The sequence below is a fragment of the Cricetulus griseus genome (genome assembly GCF_003668045.3).
Source record: "Cricetulus griseus strain 17A/GY chromosome 1 unlocalized genomic scaffold, alternate assembly CriGri-PICRH-1.0 chr1_0, whole genome shotgun sequence".
NCBI lineage: Eukaryota > Metazoa > Chordata > Mammalia > Rodentia > Cricetidae > Cricetulus > Cricetulus griseus.
In genome coordinates, this window is record NW_023276806.1 from 60,465,021 (window position 1) to 60,485,723 (window position 20,703).

Consider the following 20,703-nt stretch of genomic DNA (forward strand, 5'->3'; position numbering starts at 1 on the left):
TCCCCGTCAGTTGTGTACCGCGACGCGCCAAGCCCTCCCCACGCGGAACCAGAAGCCAGCGCAGAGCCTGTCGGGGGAGCAGGCTGCCTTCCACTCCACGCGCCGGGCAGGACGGGCAGAGTCCGCTTCCTCGACTCCACGGGGGAACTACAATTCCCAGTACCGGAGCTACCCGGACTCCCGGAAGCCACGACTCGGCCGACCGGAAGCAGCTGAGACCCAGCCGACGGGCCCAGGGTTAATTCAGCCAGGGAAAGGGGCGGGAAGGGCTGTGGGGCACCTGTCAATTCGCCACTATGAACGTGGTTTTTGCAGTGAAGCAGTATATTTCCAAAATGATAGAGGACAGCGGGCCCGGCATGAAGGTACTTCTCATGGATAAAGAAACGGTGAGTTCGCTTCTGCTCAGTATCTGTGAAGGAAGCCCTCCCTCACTTAGAATTGCTGGTCCGGTTCTCGGTAGGACTTAGCATTTCATTAACGACCGTGGTCACTCCTGAGCATTTCATTAAAGACGACGGTCACTTCTGTCTGGCACTGGGAAAGTTGTCTAAAGCTTCCCTAGTGGGTGTGCAGCCTAACCGGCTCCAGCCGGTGCCAAGAGACTTGCTTCTTGTACCCGAAAGAGTGTCTGCCAAGAAGTTGTTAATGGTGACACAGGGGACACTTGGAAGACTTTAGGGTGATCCTGTCAACGTTGTTTTAAAAAGTAACTTGTTAGAGCTCAAGCTGAAATGACAGGTTATTTGTTGGCCACAGCTTAAGGGCCAGGGGACCTTTGAAGGAATGGAGAAAATCCTCTTTCAAAGTTTCTGAGTTGTTCGTGTTCAGAGAGTAGTAGGCTTCATTCTAACGCATCGCTCCTGTGTTGGATATTCAGTAAATATTATTCCGTGTATTAGCATTTAAGATGCCTAGCCAAGTGTTAATGGAAAAAAAAGGCTTAACTATTGACGAATGTTTCTATTAGTCTGGATTAGTGTAATATTAGTTCATTCTTTTTCTTTACAGACTGGTATAGTGAGTATGGTTTACACACAGTCAGAGATTCTTCAGAAGGAAGTATACCTCTTCGAACGAATTGATTCTCAAAATCGAGAGATCATGAAACACCTAAAAGCAATTTGTTTTCTTCGGCCTACAAAGGTACTACACAAACTGAGATGCCATCTCCGCAGGCAAATGCAGAATACTGATCTGAAAACATTAAGAAGGCAAAATAAATCTGTGTTACCATCGTTTGTGGCATCATAATTATCCCGTTTTGTCAGAGTTGTGATCTTTCTTTCCCTCCTTTCCATGCCTTGGTTCACCCCTGACAGCCAGTTCTTCCTTCAAGATATTTTGTAGATTAGTAGCTATTCCCAAAGCCACTAATGCTGGGAGCGTAGATCGCTTTAGTGCTGGGTTGACCTCCAGACCTAGCACTGAACATCACTGTCACTCTTTCATACTGCTCTTACTATCTTGAACCTTCATCACTTTAATCCCATCTATGTTTAGGAATGAACATGCCTTTGTCATAAAAACAAGAAGTCATCCAGTGATTCCTAGAGTGGCTCAGTCATACTCCTACGATAAATCCAGTAGCCTCACAGGAAAAGTTCCTCCTCCTACCAATTTGGTCTTTTTTTTTACATATTTAACTTGCCGTGCTTAAGTCTATTCCTGCAAGGCAAGTGACCTTTTTCCCTTTTTCCTTTTTTTTTTTTTAAATCATTCCTCTACATGTTTATTTCTGTCCTTTATTTGTTCACTTTACCTAAGAGTTCATAAGCCCTTCCTCAGCTTTTGTCCATCATCTCGAATATCTGGCTTCAGGGCCTTCTTTATACTAAAAACATATTGTGGGGTAGGGTAGTATTGCCACAGGCTCTGTGTGTGCGTGTGTGTGTGTGTGTGTGTGTGTGTGTGTGTGTGTGTGTGTGTGTGTGTGTGTGTGTGTGTGTGTTTGTGTGTATAGAGATCAGAGAAGAACTTGCAGGAGTCAGTTCTATCCTTCCCGGGGAATTCCAGGACTCAAACTCAGGTTGACAGACTTGGTGGCAGAAGTATTTACCCATTGAGCCATCTCATCTCTCTGGCCCCCTAGCTGGGTTGGTGGTGGTGGTGGTGGTGGGAGGCAGAGGCAGGTAGATCTCTGTGAGTTCGAGGCCAGCCTAGTCTATAGAATTGAGTTCCAGGACAGCCAAAGATACACAGAGAAACCCTGTCTTGGAAACAAACAAACAAACCAACAAAAAACCTTTCCTATGCTTTATTTTTTAATATTCTCTCTTTTTGTTTTTGTTTTGAAACAGGGCCTCACCATGGAGCCCTACCTAACCTGGAACTCATGCTAAAAACCAGGTTGGCCTCAGATTTGTGGCAACCCTCCTGCCTCTGCCGCCCAAGTACTAGGATTGTAAGTGTCTGTCACTATGCCTGGCTTTATTTTCTCTTGGCTCATATTCATGTTTGTCAACTCCACTGTGCTTTTATCATGCTCGTATATTGTGTACTTTCCAAAATGACAACCTGATTATGTCATCCATCTTGAAATCCCTGGGTGGCTTCTCATTGTTTTTATGGTAAAAACATAACCCTTTCTTGTTGACTGCCAAGTCCAGCGTGGTTTAGTTTCTATTACTTTTTGAGCCTCTGCCACTCTGCTTCTTAGCTACACTACCTTTCAACCCACTTACATCCTGATGTTTCATCGTGCCACATGGCTTTTGCGTGGAGTCCTCCCTCTGCCTGAAACTTCTTCATCAAGCAAATATTCACTGGCCTTACTGAGCAGGTCAGGCATCCCTCTTACAAACAATGCCACCTCCCTCTCTGTCACTGGTCACGGTTGTAGGTGTCTGTTTTCAAACAAGTTTTCACTATGTAGTCCTGGCTGGCTGAAATTTGCAATCATCCCCCACTACCCTCAACTCTGCCTCCTGAGTTCTGGGATTACAGGCATGTGATACTTATTGGACAAAGTTATTTGGATTTTGTGATTGATATCTAGTTTATGTACCACAATAAGCTCTGTGATAGCAAAAGTTTTATCTGGTTGTCCATCCTGTTATGTTCCCATGATGCTGGCTACATAAAGATGCTTAAGAAATAGTTGCTAAATTGTTTTTTTCCATATTTGTAGCTTTCACACATGAAATTTTGGTTGTTCAGAGTGGCCTTAGAGATGACCTAGTCTGTTATCGCCTAAGATAAAACAAGGAGTCCTCTTTTATAGCCATATAGGCTCTACCAAACTCTCTTGGCTTCACATCTTTTACCTTTTTACCTGGCCCTATAAAACAGTAATGTTAGACTTAAATTACTTGTTAAGAACAGTTTGTCCTTAAAATTATAAAGTGAGCTTGGCATGGTAGCACGTCTATGATCCCAGAACTTGGGAAATAGAGGCAAGAGGATCTGAAGTTTGAAGTCATTCTTAGCTACATAGTAATTTTGAGGCCTGCTTGGGCTCCATGAGATTCTATCACAAACAATAAGAAAAACAAAACAGGGCTGGAGATACGGCTCAGCAGTCAGGAGCACAATGTGCTGCACAATCATGAAAACCAAAGTTTAGGTCCCAGCACCCACATAACTAGCTGGGCACCCCATAAGCCTTAAACCCAGGTCAAGGGGAGTGCAGGTCATATCTCTGGGACTCACTGGCTTCCAGTGAGAGACTCAGGGAGAGACCCTGCCTCACATGAATGGCCAAGAGTGATAGAGGCGGACACCCGACACCCTTTCCTATCCTCCCAATACATGCACACACACAACAGGTAAATCTCCTCACGACACAGTAGAAATGTTATAAAAATTTATGTCTAGTATATATTTGTATATATAAACAATACACACATATATATGTTTAAAGAGATTCCCCCACTGAGTAGTCATTGTATACTTCGGTTGTTTGCTTGCTTTCAGACAGGGTCTGGCTATGCTATGTCATCCAGGCTGTCTTTAAACCCAAAGCCTCTTGGTCTATGCCTTCTGAGTGCTGGGATTTGTGTGTAGCACCATTCCCAGTTGCACTGAGCATAATTTAAAGACTATTAACAGTGACACAACCAGCAGAGCCTTTTTGTCCTCCAAAATTTTAGTTTTAAGGCTTCATTTAATTTGAAATTCAACCATGTATTCTGGTATCAAAATCTGATTAAGTGTTCATTGAATAGGAGAGATGGCTCATTGGTTAAGAGTGTGTACTGCTCTTACAGAGGACTCTTGTTTGACTCCCAGCATCTGTGTAGGCAGCTCACAACCACCTGTAACTCTGTCCTTCACAGGCAACTGTGCACGTGTACACACACACACACACACACACACACGCACGCACGCACGCACGCACGCACGCACGCACGCACGCACATGCATTCTCACACAAAATTTTAAAATCTTAAAATGACTGATTTTTTTTTACTTCTAGCATTTGTTATTTTATTTTAACATAATATAATTATAGGAGGAGTTTTGGGCTGATACAAATACTTCACAAACATTATAGTTATGAACTCTTAGACCTCAATAAGTTAAAAGCCAAAATGAATATGGTTAAATTATATTTATCCTGTTTGTAAAGAACTATACACATTTTGGTGTTCTAAGTAAGAAATTTGATCACATGAATACAGTTTATTGATAAGCAACTTAAAGCAGTTATATTTCAACATGTGTCCCTTAATTTTACCTTAATTTAACCAAAATAATGCAGATAGCTAATATTTAGCATACATGTATATATTAAATTGTATATAAGATCCTGATATATTTAATGTATTTCTTTTTATTTGCATCCTTCATTACCCAATATAAGTACAATCTTGACCTCAGCATACTGTTAGACTCTAAGTAAGTCAGTTAATGAACTGTGATACTTACTAGTTTTTAAAGTTACATTTATGGAGAGCTGGTTCTCCCCTCCCACAGTGTGGGTACCTGGAGTTCAGCTCAGGTCATCAGACTTGGCAGCAAATGCTCTTATCTGCTGAGCCATCTTGTCAGCCCTTATTACTTTTTACTGAAGCAACTCTGTACATGCTTAATTTGTTCTTTGTTTTCTAGGAGAATGTGGATTATCTTATTCAAGAGCTCCGAAGACCCAAATACAGTATATATTTTATTTGTAAGTATGTTAGTTCACTGTTTTAGTCACATATTTATGTCCCAGCAAGTCTAGGCTATTGAGTGACTTGTATCATCAAGTTCACTGAATTCATCACTTAAAAGCTTGTATATTCAAAGTATTAAAAATGGTGTAGAGAGCCAGGCGGTGGTGGCGCACGCCTTTACTACCAGCACTTAGAAGGCAAAGTCAGCAGGATCTATGTGAGTTTGAGACAGCCTGGTCTACAAGAGCTTCCAGGACAGGCTCCAAAACTACACAGAGAAACCCTGACTCAAAAAACAATAAAAACAACAACAAAAGCCCCCCCAAAAAACAAAAAATCCATGGTGTAGAGACTGGAGAGATGGCCTATGAATACTGGCTGCTCTTCCAGGGGACCAGGGTTCAATTCCCAGCACCCACGTGGTAGCTCATAACTATCTGTAACTCCAGTTTCAGGATATCTGATACCTTCTTCTGGTCTCCACAGATACTCATTGCATACATATGGTGACATACATACATGCAGGCAAAATATACATAAAATAAAAACAATTTGCCTTTAAAAATTAGGTAGTAGTCATCATTCTCAGATTTCCACTCATCAATGATTGCTTAGATAAAAAGTTTTACTTCACTTTGCATTTTAAAAGGTTGATTTATAAGCAGCCAAATTGCATGTTTTTCCTCCATCATCTGTGTTTACTTACTCCTGTGTTTCACTGTGAATTGAGGTATAGAAACTAATTTGTTTGGGGGAAGGGTTATGTGAGTTTATTGAACAATACGAAATGTGTCTACACACCAGATAAATTCATCCCACTTGTCTTGGCTGTTTTATGTGATGAATGAAAGCACACCTCATCAAGCAGTTCTCTCCTGTGTGCCCACATGGGGGCGTGCCTAGGGAAACTCTGGAAATGAACAGGCTCATCCTTCTCAAAATTCATTTGGAGTTTTCTTCCATTCTGCTATGGAAGTTACAGTTGGTCTCCTCTAGGTGTCAACATTGCTCTTTGTAGACTTAGTAGAGTCTGGAGCTGGTTCCAAAACCAGGAGGAAAGTGGGACACTTAGGTTTGACATGGTGGTGGTGCATTCCTGTAAGACTAGCACTCACGCCCAGAGGCAGGCGGCTCATGACCACCCTGGTCTAGTCCCAGGCCAGCCAAAGCCACATAGAAAGACATTGTTTTCAAAAAAGAAGGAAGGGAGGAAGGGAGGGAGGGAGGAAGGAAGGAAGAAGGAAGGAAGGAAGGAAGGAAGGAAGGAAGGAAGGAAGGAAGGAGGGAAGGAAGGAAGGAAGGAAGGAAGGAAGGAAGGGAGAAAAGAAAGAAAGAAAATAGGACATGAGAGGGGTTTTGTTTTGTTTTGTTTTTGTTTTTGTTTTTGTTTGTTTGTTTTTTGAGACAGGGTTTTTCTGTGGCTTTGGAGGCTGTCCTGGAACTAGCTCTTGTAGACCAGGCTGTTCTCAAACTCACAGAGATCCGCCTGCCTCTGCCTCCCGAGTGCTGGAACTAAAGGCGTGCACCACCAACGCCTGGCTGACATGAGAGGTTTTTATGGTATGGGGATTTAGACATTGTCTAAGTCTTCAACTTATATTTTAGTGTATCTTAGACTCTAGCATATACAACTTGCTTTTACCATATGTTACTATTTAATTATGCCAAAAATTAGCTGGGCAGTGGTGGTGCACACCTTTAATCCCAACACTCAGGAGGCAGAGGCAGGCCTGGTCTACAGAGTGAGTTCCAGGACAGCCAGAGCTACATAGAGAAAGCCTGTCTCTAAAAACCAAACAATAATAATAATGATGCCAAATTTAACCTTAAATAGTATTTTAAAGTTTATAAAGAACTATCTCATAAATTATTTCACTTGAGCCTTACACTATCCAACAGGTAATTTATTTATTTATTTATTTATTTATTTATTTATTTATTTTGGTTTTTTGAGACAAGGTTTCTCTGTGTAGCTTTGGAGCCTATCCTGGCACTCTCTCTGTAGACCAGGCTGGCCTCGAACTCCCAGAGATCTGCCTGCCTCTGCCTCCAGAGTGCTGGGATTAAAGGCATGCACCACCAATGCCCGGCCAGGTAAAATATTTTTACCTGTTTGTTTCGTTTATTGATTTAATAGTCATAGTTTTTATTTTTTTTTAAAAGTAAGTGTAGATTCACATGCCTGATGGTTTGTGTCCCCCCTCAACAAAAAGAAAAAGAAACAAAACTCATGTTGAAGTTTAATCTTGCTATGAAATATTAAGATGGGACTTATAAGAGGTAATTAATCTGCTCATGATTGATGGGTTAACGTCCTAAAAGAGTCTGCTATGAAACCAGTTTAGCCAAGTATCTGTCTCTTGCCATCTGATGCCCTGCACCTCTCTTCACTGCCAGTAAGAAGGTCCTCGATACATGTGACCACTAAACTTTGAACTAGAGCTATGAGCCAATATACTCTTTTTAACTTACCCAGACAGTGATATTATGCCACTGGCAGAGGAAACAAACTAAAATGATACACAGTTATAAAAACTACAGAAATCTGGAATGCCTTTTACCCAGTCTCCCTATTGTAGCATCTAACATGACAGTAATGCAGTGTCATACCCAGGATGTTAACTGGGACACAGTCAAGCAGCAGAGCCTTTCTGTCCCCACTAGGGTCCTTTTATTGACCATATTCACTTCTACCCCATCAACTCCATCATTAGCTCTGACAGCTGATACTCTTTTCTGTAACATTTGTTATCCTAAGAATGTTCTGTAAGTAGAATAGTACAGTGGGAGCTGGCTTCTTTCATTCCATGTAATTCTCAGGTGGTTGAATATTCGAGTTAATTTCTCTTTACTCCTGAGTAGTATTCCACTGTCTGTTCTACTCACCACCGAGGACTTCTGGGTTATTCCAATTTGACTGCTTGAGATGCAGCTGTTATAAACCTCTGAACAGGATTCCATGTGAACATAGCTAGCCTTCATTTATTTGGGATGAATGATAATCAGTAGCACAAATGCTGGGCCATATGGTAATGGTATGTTTAGTGTTTTTCAAAGTAACCCTGCTAACAATGACAGGGTGGCTCAGTTTCTTTGCATCCTTGCAGTCATTTGATGGTGTTGACGCCCATTTTAGCCAGTGTGATTGATAGGTGTGCACCTCTCCCCAGCAGCGTGGTCCTGGAAACCTTAGAGTGGTGAGGAGATGAAGAAGGGACATACCCAAAGACCTATGTAGAGCAAAGCTGGGGTCAGATGGGCTGTGTGCACTCAGTGGAGCAGTACCAACTGGGCAGCAACCAAGAACCTTACCAAGTTTATTATGCTCAGGGAGGAGCGGCAGGCACATGGCTTAGACAGCTTCCTACGAGGTCTCTATAGGAGAAAAAGCAGCCTCAGGTTGCAAACATATGGTGAAGAAAGCTGCAGATGCTAGTCTTTGGTACACACTGACAACATTCTTTTGTTTGTTTAGTTTGTTTGTTTTTTTCAACATAGGGTTACTATGTGTAACAGCTCTGGCTGTCCTGTGACTAACTCTGTAGACCAGATGTCCTCAAACTCGCAAAGATTGGCCTGCCTCTGCCTCCTGAGTGGTAGGATTAAAGGCGTGCGCAACCGCCACCCGGTTAACACAGCCAACATTCTAACTCCCACCAGAGGAAGGTTTTGCTCTCCCTCTGATCCCCAAGACGAGGCTTTGCTAATTTCCCATGGATCCAAGGCATTACTCCTTGAAATGGCCATGTTCATGTATAGTCATTTTAGTATTTTTTTAGTCAAATTACAGCCTCAGTTCTAGATATGTATATATAATTTATATGTTTCCCCGAGTTCTATATTAAGTCAGTATATAATAGAAGCACTCATTTTCTGGGTTTCTTTAATAAAAATGGAATAGCGTCATGCAGCCTCACTTCCTCCACACAGTGTCCCTGCATAACAAAGGATAGCAGAGGAAAAATTACATTAGTACTAAATTTATAAAATACAAACTTGAAATTTGTTGGGTATGGTGATCAATTTTGGAATTTTATTTGGTTAAAGTAAATTAAAATAAATTGATATTTAGTAATTTTATTCAATATAGGCTTTTAGCACAATTTAAGTTAACACTAAACTGGCCTTCTGTTCATCTCATTTTTAATAATTTTAGGTATACAAGTCTCTTATTTAACAGGCCTCTTTTATTTTAAAGTACTTTAAAAGCATTATGGAAAATGTTAAATGAATAAAAGTAAAATAGTGTGATGGATCCTAGAGTACCCAGCCACACCCAGTCTTGTTTGAACTATGCTCCCATCTTCTACCCGCCAATATTTTTTAAACAAATCTATGATGCCATATAAGTTTTATCCATTAATATTACAGTATGCATCTTTAATAGAGATTCATCTAATAAAATGAAAAGTAACTCCTAGTTTTGTGAAGTCAATTCAATGTTTATGTTTCAAATTCTCTCATCTCTCTTTCCCTCTCTTTCTGTCTTTGAGTCAAGATCAAAGTAAGATCCACTTATTAACCCTTACTGGTCAGTATGTTGAGCTTCCCCGATCTTCTGTAGGTCCTCTTCTTCTCCCATGCAACTGGTTTACTGAGGAAGCAGTTACATTTTTCTACTGGTTGGATTTTCCTGATGTCATCACTGTAGGGTAGCTTACATATTTCTTCAAGTTAAAGATGTTCCTTTATCTGTGTATGTAAGTGGATAAAGAACCTGACATGAATTAAGTTTTGGGTTCTTTTGGCAAGAATACTAAAAAGGTGATGCTGTATAGTTTCTCTGGTTGCTTCTTCTATTGTTAGTGAAATCAATTTCTTCTATATTGTTAGTGAAATCAATGTTTATAGATTGATTATTCAGTAGAAGTTGGAGGGGGAAGTATTCTGTCATTCACAATCCGTGGGGTTTTTAGATGAAATGTTTCTATTAAAAAAGAAAACAAACTCCTGTCGTCTCTTATTTGATATAACTTAATATAAAGAGGACAAAGGTTTACTTCTTCCCTGTGTTTGCTGTTTAAGGTAGCAGTCTGAGTCTGCAGTACCCTCTGAAGTCAATGAAGTCTTTTTTTGACAGTATTAATTTTTGGATTTAAACATATCTGTACTCCTCACTCCAGCCTGAAGGTGTGTGACTTTAACATGAACCAGTGTGTGCTAAATTTCGCTGATTCGTTAGGCTTTACCTTAGGCCTGTATAAGTCTAATTGCAGCAAAACCAATGCCATTTGAGTTAAATGCAATGTGTCTGTCTCAGATTTCAGTAATGTGATCAGCAAGAGCGATGTGAAGTCCTTAGCTGAAGCTGATGAGCAGGAGGTTGTGGCTGAAGTTCAGGTAAATGTGTGGGTCCTGGAACCTCCCTTGTATTGTCGCCATTATAAGATTTTAGTTCAAAAAAGGGAAGGTGCTGTATGACAAAACAAAATAAATGTACACACACCATACTAGACTTATGTTTAGAAAATTTGGGGGAGGCATTAAATTGGATAGAAATAGAATTAATGGAATCGGTGGAAAAGATCAAAGAGGGCTGATGAATTGGTGGGACGTTTTCATAGCTGGGGGACAGAGTCAAGTGTGCTCTTTGTTAGTTTATGAACCTCACTTTAAAAACCTTCATCAATAAGCCGGGTGTTGGTGGCACACACCTTTAATCCCAGCACTCAGGAGGCAGAGGCAGGCGGATTTCTGTGAGTTCGAGACCAGCCTGGTCTCCAGAGTGAGTGCCAGGATAGGCTCCAAAGCTACACAGAGAAACCCTGTCTTGAAAAAAACAAAAACAACAACAACAAAAAAACCCTTCATCAATAAGACCATGCCACATTGGGAGAGAATAGGAATCAAAGGCTGTGCATGAGATTTCTTAGTATTCTGAGAGACTCATACTGTCATGTTACTAGTCTGTCACTTGGAAACGCCTAAGCATTTATTTTGTATGCTACATAATATATAACATTAGCATGTATAATGTTATTTTTCCTTCTTTAATAGTTCAGTGTTCTTGAATACATCTATCATAAATATTTAAATATATTTATCACTTACATGAAAAGTACTGTCTTCACAGGCAATAAATAAGCTAGTTTTACATTTTTCTAAAAGATATTCTAAGTGGTATAACATATAAAAAGAATGACCTATTTTAAATCACATCCTCCCACACAAGTATGCTGGGTAGATAACATGGTGTATCCTACGGCAATGTTTTATTTATTTTACTAATTAAAATTTACATTGATGCATATACTTCAACTTTTTAAAAGATTTATAATTTCTGGTATTTATAGTTAGTTCAGTTCTCCCATACTGACCATTGTTACTCAGTTATTTGAGCATCTTGTACTTCTTCAACCTGTATGTTCCCATTTGATTATAGTACTTGATACACCTGGAGTCCATAGCACTCAGTACACCTGGAGTCCACAGCACTCAGTAGTACACCTGGAGTCCACAGCACTCAGTACACCTGGAGTCCACAACACTCAGTACACCTGGAGTCCACAGCACTCAGTAGTACACCTGGAGTCCACAGCACTCAGTAGTACACCTGGAGTCCACAGCACTCAGTAGTACACCTGGAGTCCACAGCACTCAGTAGTACACCTGGAGTCCACAGCACTCAGTAGTACACCTGGAGTCCACAGCACTGAGTAGTACACCTGGAGTCCACAGCACTCAGTAGTACACCTGGGGTCCACAGCACTCAGTAGTACACCTGGGGTCCACAGCACTCAGTAGTACACCTGGGGTCCACAGCACTCAGTAGTACACCTGGGGTCCACAGCACTCAGTAGTACACCTGGAGTCCACAGCACTCAGTACACCTGGAGTCCACAGCACTCAGTACACCTGGAGTCCTTAGCACTCAGTACACCTGGAGTCCACAGCACTCAGTAGTACACCTGGAGTCCACAGCACTCAGTAGTACACCTGGAGTCCACAGCACTCAGTACACCTGGAGTCCACAGCACTCAGTAGTACACCTGGAGTCCACAGCACTCAGTAGTACACCTGGAGTCCACAGCACTCAGTACACCTGGAGTCCTTAGCACTCAGTACACTTGGAGTCCACAGCACTCAGTATACCTGGAGTCCACAGCACTCAGTAGTACACCTGGAGTCCACAGCACTCAGTACACCTGGAGTCCACAGCACTCAGTACACTTGGAGTCCACAGCACTCAGTAGTACACCTGGAGTCCACAGCACTCAGTACACCTGGAGTCCACAGCACTCAGTACACCTGGAGTCCTTAGCACTCAGTACACCTGGAATCCATAGCACTCAGTACACCTGGAGTCCATGGATTAACTGATTTTGATGTTTTTTATTTACAGGAATTTTATGGTGATTACATTGCTGTGAATCCACATCTGTTTTCCCTCAATATTTTGGGTTGCTGTCAGGTATGGAAGACAAGGATTTTCAAAATAAGTTAATCAAGTGGAAATTAATTCAAGTAACTGGAGTTAGAGAAAATTAAGATATTTTCTTTTAATATGTTTTTAACAAAAAGGGCCGAAATTGGGACCCAGCCCAGCTAGCCAGAACAACTCAAGGACTGACAGCTCTGCTTTTGTCTCTGAAGAAGTGCCCCATGATTCGCTACCAGCTTTCATCAGAGGCCGCAAGGAGACTTGGAGAATGTGTTAAGGTGTCGTATTCCCTGTTCCTGGTTCTAAAACCTCAAGGCTAATCAATTCCCTGTAATAGTTAAGAAATATCTGAAATGCTAGATGTGGTGGTGTATGCCTTGGCAGGCAGATCTCTGTGAGTTCAAGGTCAGCCTGGTCTACATATCAAGTTCCCATGCCCTGTCTCAAAAAAAAAAAAAAAGGAAAGAAAGAAAGAAAGAAGGAAGAGGGAAGAAAGAATGAAAGACAGAGAACAAAGAATATCTTCTTTGTTAGTTTTATTAGCAAAGAAGAATGGCTATATAATTAAAAAAAAGGAACAACTTAGCACTAAGACCCTCAGACTGAACCTAAGAAATAGTCACAGCTGTTTAAGTCAAGGAGCCCAACAAACCCACTTGTAAAGTAGGGCTTCAAGCCCTGAATGTATAATAGTGTGCTACAAAACTTTATGAAGACTTTGAATCCTTTATGGAGGCCTGTGAGGGTGGAAAAACTGCTACCTGTGTTATTATTCGCTTCCTATTTTGTCATCTCTACTTACAGCTAACCAGTTAACCAAAAAAATTTTCTCTTTTATCCTCAGCAAGTGATAAGTAAAGAATATGAACTCTTTGAGTTCCGGCGAACAGAAGTTCCTCCACTGCTTCTCATTCTAGACCGCTGTGACGACGCCATCACCCCACTGCTCAACCAGGTGCCTCCAGAGCCCTTTGTTAGCATAGAGGATGATGATTTGAGTGGAGCTCATTAAAATGCAAATATGGAAATAGCATATTTCACTCTATTCACCTCCTTGTTTCAGCTGCTCTTGGGTTTTGCCTTATATTTTCTGGTGTTTTGGTGCCCTGTTTTTCCAGCCCCGGTCATTCATGCTGGTTTCTGCCTCTTTCTTATCTATCTTCTGCCACTGTCGCACTCGTATCAGGGCAACTTCTAAACTCTAGTGTTTCCTGTGTCTTTCCAACCTTACTGCTTGTGCATTGGTGTGATCCCATCTTTCAGTAACAGTGAAACAAGCATTTATACAAGTCCTTCTTTTGATTTCTCTTCGATCTATATTCTGCAAAACCAAGGTTGTTAAATGACAGCTCTCAACTTAGATTACAACTCCTGGCCTAAAAATCTTTGTTGTTTCCCATTTACCTACTGGATTAAAATAAAAGCACTCCTAATTTTGGCACCCAAGCGCCTTCAGGATGTGTACCAAATTTCACCTAACACCTACAGTTCTCTGCAAGCCACACTACATGATTTCTTGCCATTACGGTTTCAGTGTGACCGCTGTCTAAGCTCTAGGACATCTGGGATACCTTTTCTTCCCCACTTTACCTGTCAAAACATTTCTCCCTTGAAACCTCTCGGAAGTCAGAGAGCAGCTTCTCAAAGACTGCTTCAGTCAGGCACTGTTGGCTTTCTCTCTCGAGCTGTGTAGAATTGTCTCAGGCTTCATGCTGCTGTTGCTAAATTGCACCTTTGGTTGTTTGGACACTGTCTTAGGTAATACACTACTAAGGCAGCCTGTGTCCCTTTGTGTTTATTCTTCTGCAAGTTAAGCAGTTCCTTATATGTAGTGATGTTCTATGAGTGGCAATTTGTCTTATTTCTTCTCAGCATAGAGTACTGTCAATATTAGGGTGATCCATGGGAACAGAGCTCCTCTGTAGTATGAGGTAACATCTGGCCACTAAAGGAAGAAAGGGAGGGAGGAAGGAATGGAGAGAGAGAAAAATGACTCAGTAGCTGAGAGTATATACTGCTCTTGCAGAAGACTTGAGTTCTCTTCCCAGCCCACACACTGTGCAGCTCATAGCCACCTTTATCTCCTGCTCCAAAGAAATCCAGTGCCCTGCCTGGCCTTTGCATGCACAAGTCCACACTCAAATTTACATAATTAAAAAATAAAAATTAAATCTTTTTTTAAAATAGTAGAAAAGTAATTATCTATAAATCTATATCCCCCCCCCAAAAAAAAAAAAAAACACATTTCACTGAGAACCTCTTGTATTATGTGTAAGGGTTAAAAGATAGAGTCTCTTGCTCTCAAAAATCCTATGTCTTAAGAAGAGAAGAGAAAACAGATTTTACATGTAGAGCAAGCACTGTGGTAGAACCATGATGACAATGTCCACTTTACTGTATTACTGTAAATGCCCGAAGGGAAATGGCTTACTCAGAATTCTCTTAGCAAATCTCTATTTTATTATTGTTTGTTTTAATTTGTTCTAGAGATGAAAAAAATCCTTTTATGTTTTCTTTCTTTTCTTCTATGTATATGGATATTTGCCTATGCTTGTGCCTGTGTACCACCTTCATGCCTATTGCTCATGGAGACCAGAAAGAACATTGGATCCCCTGGAACTGGAGTTATTAACAGTTGTGAGCTGCCATGTGGGTGTTGGGAAATGAACCCAGGTCTTCTGGAAGAGCAGCCAATGCTCTTAACCACTGAGCCATCTTACCAGCCCTTTGGCAAATCTTTTAGGCAATAAAGCACCTTCTTGGGCTAGAGAAATGCTCTGTTTTTTTTTGTTTTTTTTTTTTTTTTTGAGACAGGTTTCTCTGTGTAGCTTTGGAACCTATCCTGGCACTCGCTCTGGAGACCAGGCTGGCCTCCAACTCACAGAGATCTGCCTGCCTCTGCCTCCTGAGTGCTGGGATTAAAGGCGTGCACCACCAACGCCCGGCTGAGATGCTCAGTGTTAAGAGCACAGGCTGCTCTTCCAGAGAACTCAAGTTCATTACCCAGTACCCTTAATGGGCAGCTCACAATTTCCTATAACTCCAGACCCATAGCATCTAATATCCTCCTTTGGATTCAAAGGGTATCCACACACATGCAACACACAAATACACAAGTAAACAAATTCTAGAATATTTTCCTTTATTACATGTTAAATTCTTTCTTTAAAAAAAAAAAAAAAAAACTATGTATCTGAGCTTTGCCTGAATATATGTCTGTGTAACATAAGTGTGCCTGGTGCCCATGGAGACCAGAAAAGGGTGTTTGATCCCTGGCAGTGGAGTTACAGACAATTGTGAGCTGCCATGTGGGTGCTGGTAATTAAACCTGGGTCCATGGAAAAGCCAGTGCTCTTAACCTCTGAGCCATCTCTCCAGTTTCCTTAAATTACTTCTTAATAAATTTAGTTTGTTGTATATACATATAAGCATCTCTAGCATTTGATTTTACATTTAATAGTAAATTGTTAAAAGATACTTAGCTTTGTAAAAATCCACTCTCCATAGTGATAAGAAGGCAGATTTGTGTTTTTAACCAAACAAATTTACATTTTTAAAGGCTGGAACTCAATCTTTCTTCACAATTCATACTCAGTTAAAAACAGATAAAATGGATTCTGAGGCAAGTGTCTGATTATGCCAGTGTTTTGATTAACTCACAAGGTTTTTTTTTCTGATAATATTAGTGTTCCCGGGATAAATATAGCACCACTCAGATCTGCAAGAACACACTTCTCAGGCAGCAGAAAACCACAGAAGCATGCAGGAAGTGGTACTGCTTGTAACTGCAGTACCAATATAGCCCTATCTGTGAAGCCAAAAATATACTCTTAATTCACAATCAAAAAGCTAATGATAGCTATAATTATTTTCTTTCTATCAAGAACCTTAATCTTGTTGCATTTTCTCTAAAGTGTGAAATATAAAAGTATTTTGACTTTTTTGAGTGTTTAAGCAATTAAAATGACAATCTTAATACTTACTAGAGAACAAAGTATTAATAAAAATATGAGCTAAATAGAGAAACTTGGTATGAAACAGGCTAGTTATTAAGAATGTTATCACTCTTTGTTTTCCTAAACACTTGATATTTCCATGTTTTGTCATATTCCTTTAGTGGACATATCAGGCCATGGTCCATGAACTACTGGGCATAAACAACAACCGGATTGATCTTTCCAGAGTGCCAGGAATCAGCAAAGACTTGAGAGAGGTGGTCCTGTCTGCTGAAAATGATGAATTCTATGCTAATGTAGGTGCCCTTAATTTTTAAGTTGTTTTTATGTAAGGTATCAGTACTGGCTTGTGAGAACAGGGGCGCGTAAGGGTTTCTTGCAGTGAGACTACATCTCAGGCTAGCCAGAGACTCAGGGGCTGGCCTTGGCAGTGTTTTTTTTTTTTTTTTTTTTTTTTTTTTTTTCATAGTGTTCACATATGTATTGACTTTCCTCTCCTCTGCTAGCTGTTTATGAGAATAATCATGGTATTCATCACTAGAGTCCTGGCTAATGTCCAGACTTAGTAATTACAGTGGAATTTGTCTTTCAAGTCTGTGTTCAAAATCCTTTCTCACTTCTTTTAGGACGTCTGAAAACCAGGCTAGTTTTGAACTTTCTTCTGACTTCTTTTTTCACAGAACATGTACCTGAACTTTGCAGAGATTGGTAGCAATATAAAGAATCTCATGGAAGACTTCCAGAAGAAGAAACCAAAAGAACAGCAAAAGCTTGAATCCATAGCAGACATGAAGGTAAATCACACACACACACACACACACACACACACACACACACACACACACACACACACACACACACACACACACACACACACACACCCAGATGACTTACACACGAGTCTTTAGGACTATTTATGTAGGCAACATTTTTGGAATATTCCAGGTCTAATTTCTATTAAGATTGTTTGCTTGTGTATGAGTTTTGTAGGATGAATTGTAGTATTTGAAACTGTCTGGTCATTGTTGTGTAGCTCAGGCTAACCTCAAGCTGGGGAGATCCTGCCTACACCTCCCAAGTGTTGGAATTCCAGATGTGGGTTATCATGCCTGGCTTCTTGTTTGTGTTGTTCTACTTTGTTTTTAAAATGCATTTATTACTACAGACCACACTGTAGCTATGTGGACCTGGCTGGAACTCATGGCAGTGTTTATGCCTCAATCTCCCCAGAGCTGCAATTACAGGCATTGCTCATCACATCCAGCAAGCAAGTCACCTTGTTTAGTTCAAGACATTTTCTACAAAGTTTCTCTTTAATAAAAGCATGGTGACACATCCATCATAAGTCATGTATTTCTTTCCAGTCTCAGTTATGCCTGGCCTCTATAAAGACCCTAAGGATAAGTGCCAGCTTTTCTCTTCCCAAGACTAATAAATGCCATCGTGGGTACCTTACCCTGGGCAGGAAAGTAACCCCAGCTTTTTACAGTCTTTCTTTACACATGCCTATTCTCATTTGGAATGTGACAGCGTCCCCCATTCATGCTTCTTCCATAACAGGCCTTTGTTGAGAACTATCCACAGTTCAAGAAGATGTCTGGGACCGTATCAAAGCATGTGACAGTGGTCGGAGAACTGTCTCGGTTGGTCAGTGAGAGGAATCTGCTGGAGGTTTCAGAGGTTGAGCAAGAACTGGCCTGTCAGAATGACCATTCTAGTGCTCTCCAGGTCAGTCTAACTGGTGAGCACCTACTGTGTGTGAACACTGTGCTGGGCAGAGAAAGCTGCAAAGGCGAGTAACCCTTCTTCACCATCATGGAACTTGGCTTACTACAGAGTTATGAACATATTTAAGATGGGTGTAAGCCAGGTGTGGTAGCCCCCAACTATAATCCCAGTACTTAGGAGCTGAGGCAGGAGTACCACAAGTTTTTAAAGCCTAAATATGCAACTTAGTAAGACCCTGCCCCAAAATAAATTAAAAAAAGATGAAGATGTAGCCTTATGTTCAATTCCCAGTGCTACTAAAAAGGAATTAGTTACTAAAGATCACAATCATGATATCATGCTATATATAAATGCTATGATGATGATGATATAGAGGAATGAAGATAAATAAGACACCATCCTTCTCAGTGTGTTAACACTATAAGAAGAAAGAAAGTAATTTTAAAGAATTGTGGCTACAGAGATGGCTCAGAAGTAAAGTGTTTAATGCTCAATATGAGGATCTGAGTTCAGATCACAGCACACACATAAAAAGCCAGGTGTAGTGGTGTATACCTGTAATCCCCGCACTAGGGACAGAGAGGTAGGCAGATCACGGGATGTGATGCCGCCCAGTCTAGCCAGTTGGTGAGCCTCATGAGAGCAATCTAGGAGAGGCGCCAGCATCAACCTCAGGCTGCTCCATGGTGCATCCATGTGCATACACCCCTGACTGACACAGGTGTGCATACTCACACTAACAAGTACACAAAAATGATAAGGAACTATAGTCTCATGTGGTAAGTATGTAACCAAGGCCTTCCCAAAAGCACATGGAAATACAGAGGAAGAACAACTGTTTTCCTCAATGATGACCTTTCAGATTCTTGATGAAGAGGATGTGAAAACTAGTTTGGACAGACAGATAAGTTAGAGTACATACACCAAGCAGAGGAAAAAGGTGCAACACTCTCAGCAGGGAGAAACGGACATGGAGCTGTGAAAACATGGGCACCAGTACTGCACAACTAGTGGAATACAAAGCCGAAGAATGGTTTTTTGTTTTTTTGTGTTTGTTTTGTTTTTCCAGGCAGGGTTTCTCTGTGTAGGTTTGGAGCCTGTCCTGGAACTAGCTCTTATAGACCAGGCTGGCCTCGAACTCACAGAGATCCGCCTGCCTCTGCCTCCCGAGTGCTGGAATAAAAGGCGTGCGCTGCCACCGCCTGGCAAGAATGGTCATTAGATAAACTAGAAAGATAGCTTGAAGGGCAGGGGCGATAGCTCAATGGTGGAGAGCTTGACTGGCTGTTCCAGGGTCTGGGTTCAATCCCTTATCTCACACACACACACACCACACACACACACCACACACACACACACACACACACACACACACACACACACACACACACGAGACACACACACGAGACAGACAGACAAAGAAAAGGACCGCCTTGTGGTATAGAAAGGAGGTTGTGTGTCAATTTTAAAATGATAGGAGTCACCAGAGGATTTTAAAAGAAAAATTATATAACCAGACCATAACCTTAAGAAATATATAGTATGATCGAGTAGACAAAACTAAAACACAAGAAAAAAATTACATAATGTTTCAGGATATTATGTCAAAACTGTGATTCTGACCATAAGTAGATAAGGTTATTAGGAAGCTTTTCTTAGAGAAGGAAATGTTGAAGTGGACTTCGAGGAATGACTAGAATTGGGAGGAGGAGGAGTTCAATCAGGAATAACAACAAAGCAAAGATGCATCGGTGTGCAGGAAATAAGAAACTATTAAGAGTGGGGCGGAAGAGAAATAGGAGGTAAAATTGAGTTGGTAAGCAGGAACCGACTTTGGAAGCGTCTAAGAGTCTGCTTGGTGAGATAGGCAGAGATCTGGTGTGGGTCTTAAATGAAAGTCAGCCAGACAAAAGCAGGGCTGTAGAAAATTGAGTCTACTTGGGATGCGTGAGAAGTAAAAAGAGGCTTGTAGACTTTCAGCAACAGTGATAAATAGTGAGGGGCAAGCCCAGGAGAAGAGAGGAAGCAATGGTGGATTCAAATTAGGCAGGATGAGCAGATAGAGGTAACGCCAGGTTCCCAAGAAATCCTGAATCATTCTGTCAAAATGACAGAAAACAAAAATGACTCATCTGTATATAATACCATTGAAAAAAGATAATTTAGGAATAAGTCCTTGGAGAGGTAGTAATTTCTGAGCCACCTACAACAATCACATTTCCCCATTAGTATTCTAAAACTTACCTTCTCTTCCTCTACCTAATTAAATAAAGCCAGCCAGGTATATTGGATGTAGCACAGGCTTTGGGGCCATACTGCCCTAGCTTTGGGGAATGTTCTATTCACCAGCATTTCCTTGGGGAAATAGCAACTTCAGGTTTCTATGTCACAATGAGGATTCAGTGTGACACATAAGATGCTTGGTGACATTGGCTTCCTCATCCTAAACAGTCTGATGCACAGTAGAACTGAATGGTAGCAGTACATCTGGTTGCTCCAGTCCACCAGCCTTTACTGGAATCCATAGGTCTTGCTTTTA

At 41.0% G+C, this 20,703-nt stretch overlaps 1 protein-coding gene across 1 annotated transcript in view; it reads left to right on the top strand.

The window, feature by feature from the left end:
- Positions 1-255: 255 nt before the first annotated feature.
- Vps45 (vacuolar protein sorting 45 homolog) overlaps positions 256-20,703 on the top strand; it is a 57,016-nt gene continuing 36,568 nt past the window's right edge. Inside the window, exons 1-10 of the mRNA XM_027393679.2 lie at positions 256-389; positions 1,012-1,146; positions 5,053-5,113; positions 10,360-10,439; positions 12,442-12,510; positions 12,621-12,758; positions 13,325-13,435; positions 16,598-16,732; positions 17,117-17,230; positions 17,997-18,164. Coding sequence (XP_027249480.1) covers positions 297-389; positions 1,012-1,146; positions 5,053-5,113; positions 10,360-10,439; positions 12,442-12,510; positions 12,621-12,758; positions 13,325-13,435; positions 16,598-16,732; positions 17,117-17,230; positions 17,997-18,164 — 1,104 coding nt within the window. The 5' untranslated portion in view covers positions 256-296. The remainder of the gene's footprint in view (positions 390-1,011; positions 1,147-5,052; positions 5,114-10,359; positions 10,440-12,441; positions 12,511-12,620; positions 12,759-13,324; positions 13,436-16,597; positions 16,733-17,116; positions 17,231-17,996; positions 18,165-20,703) is intronic.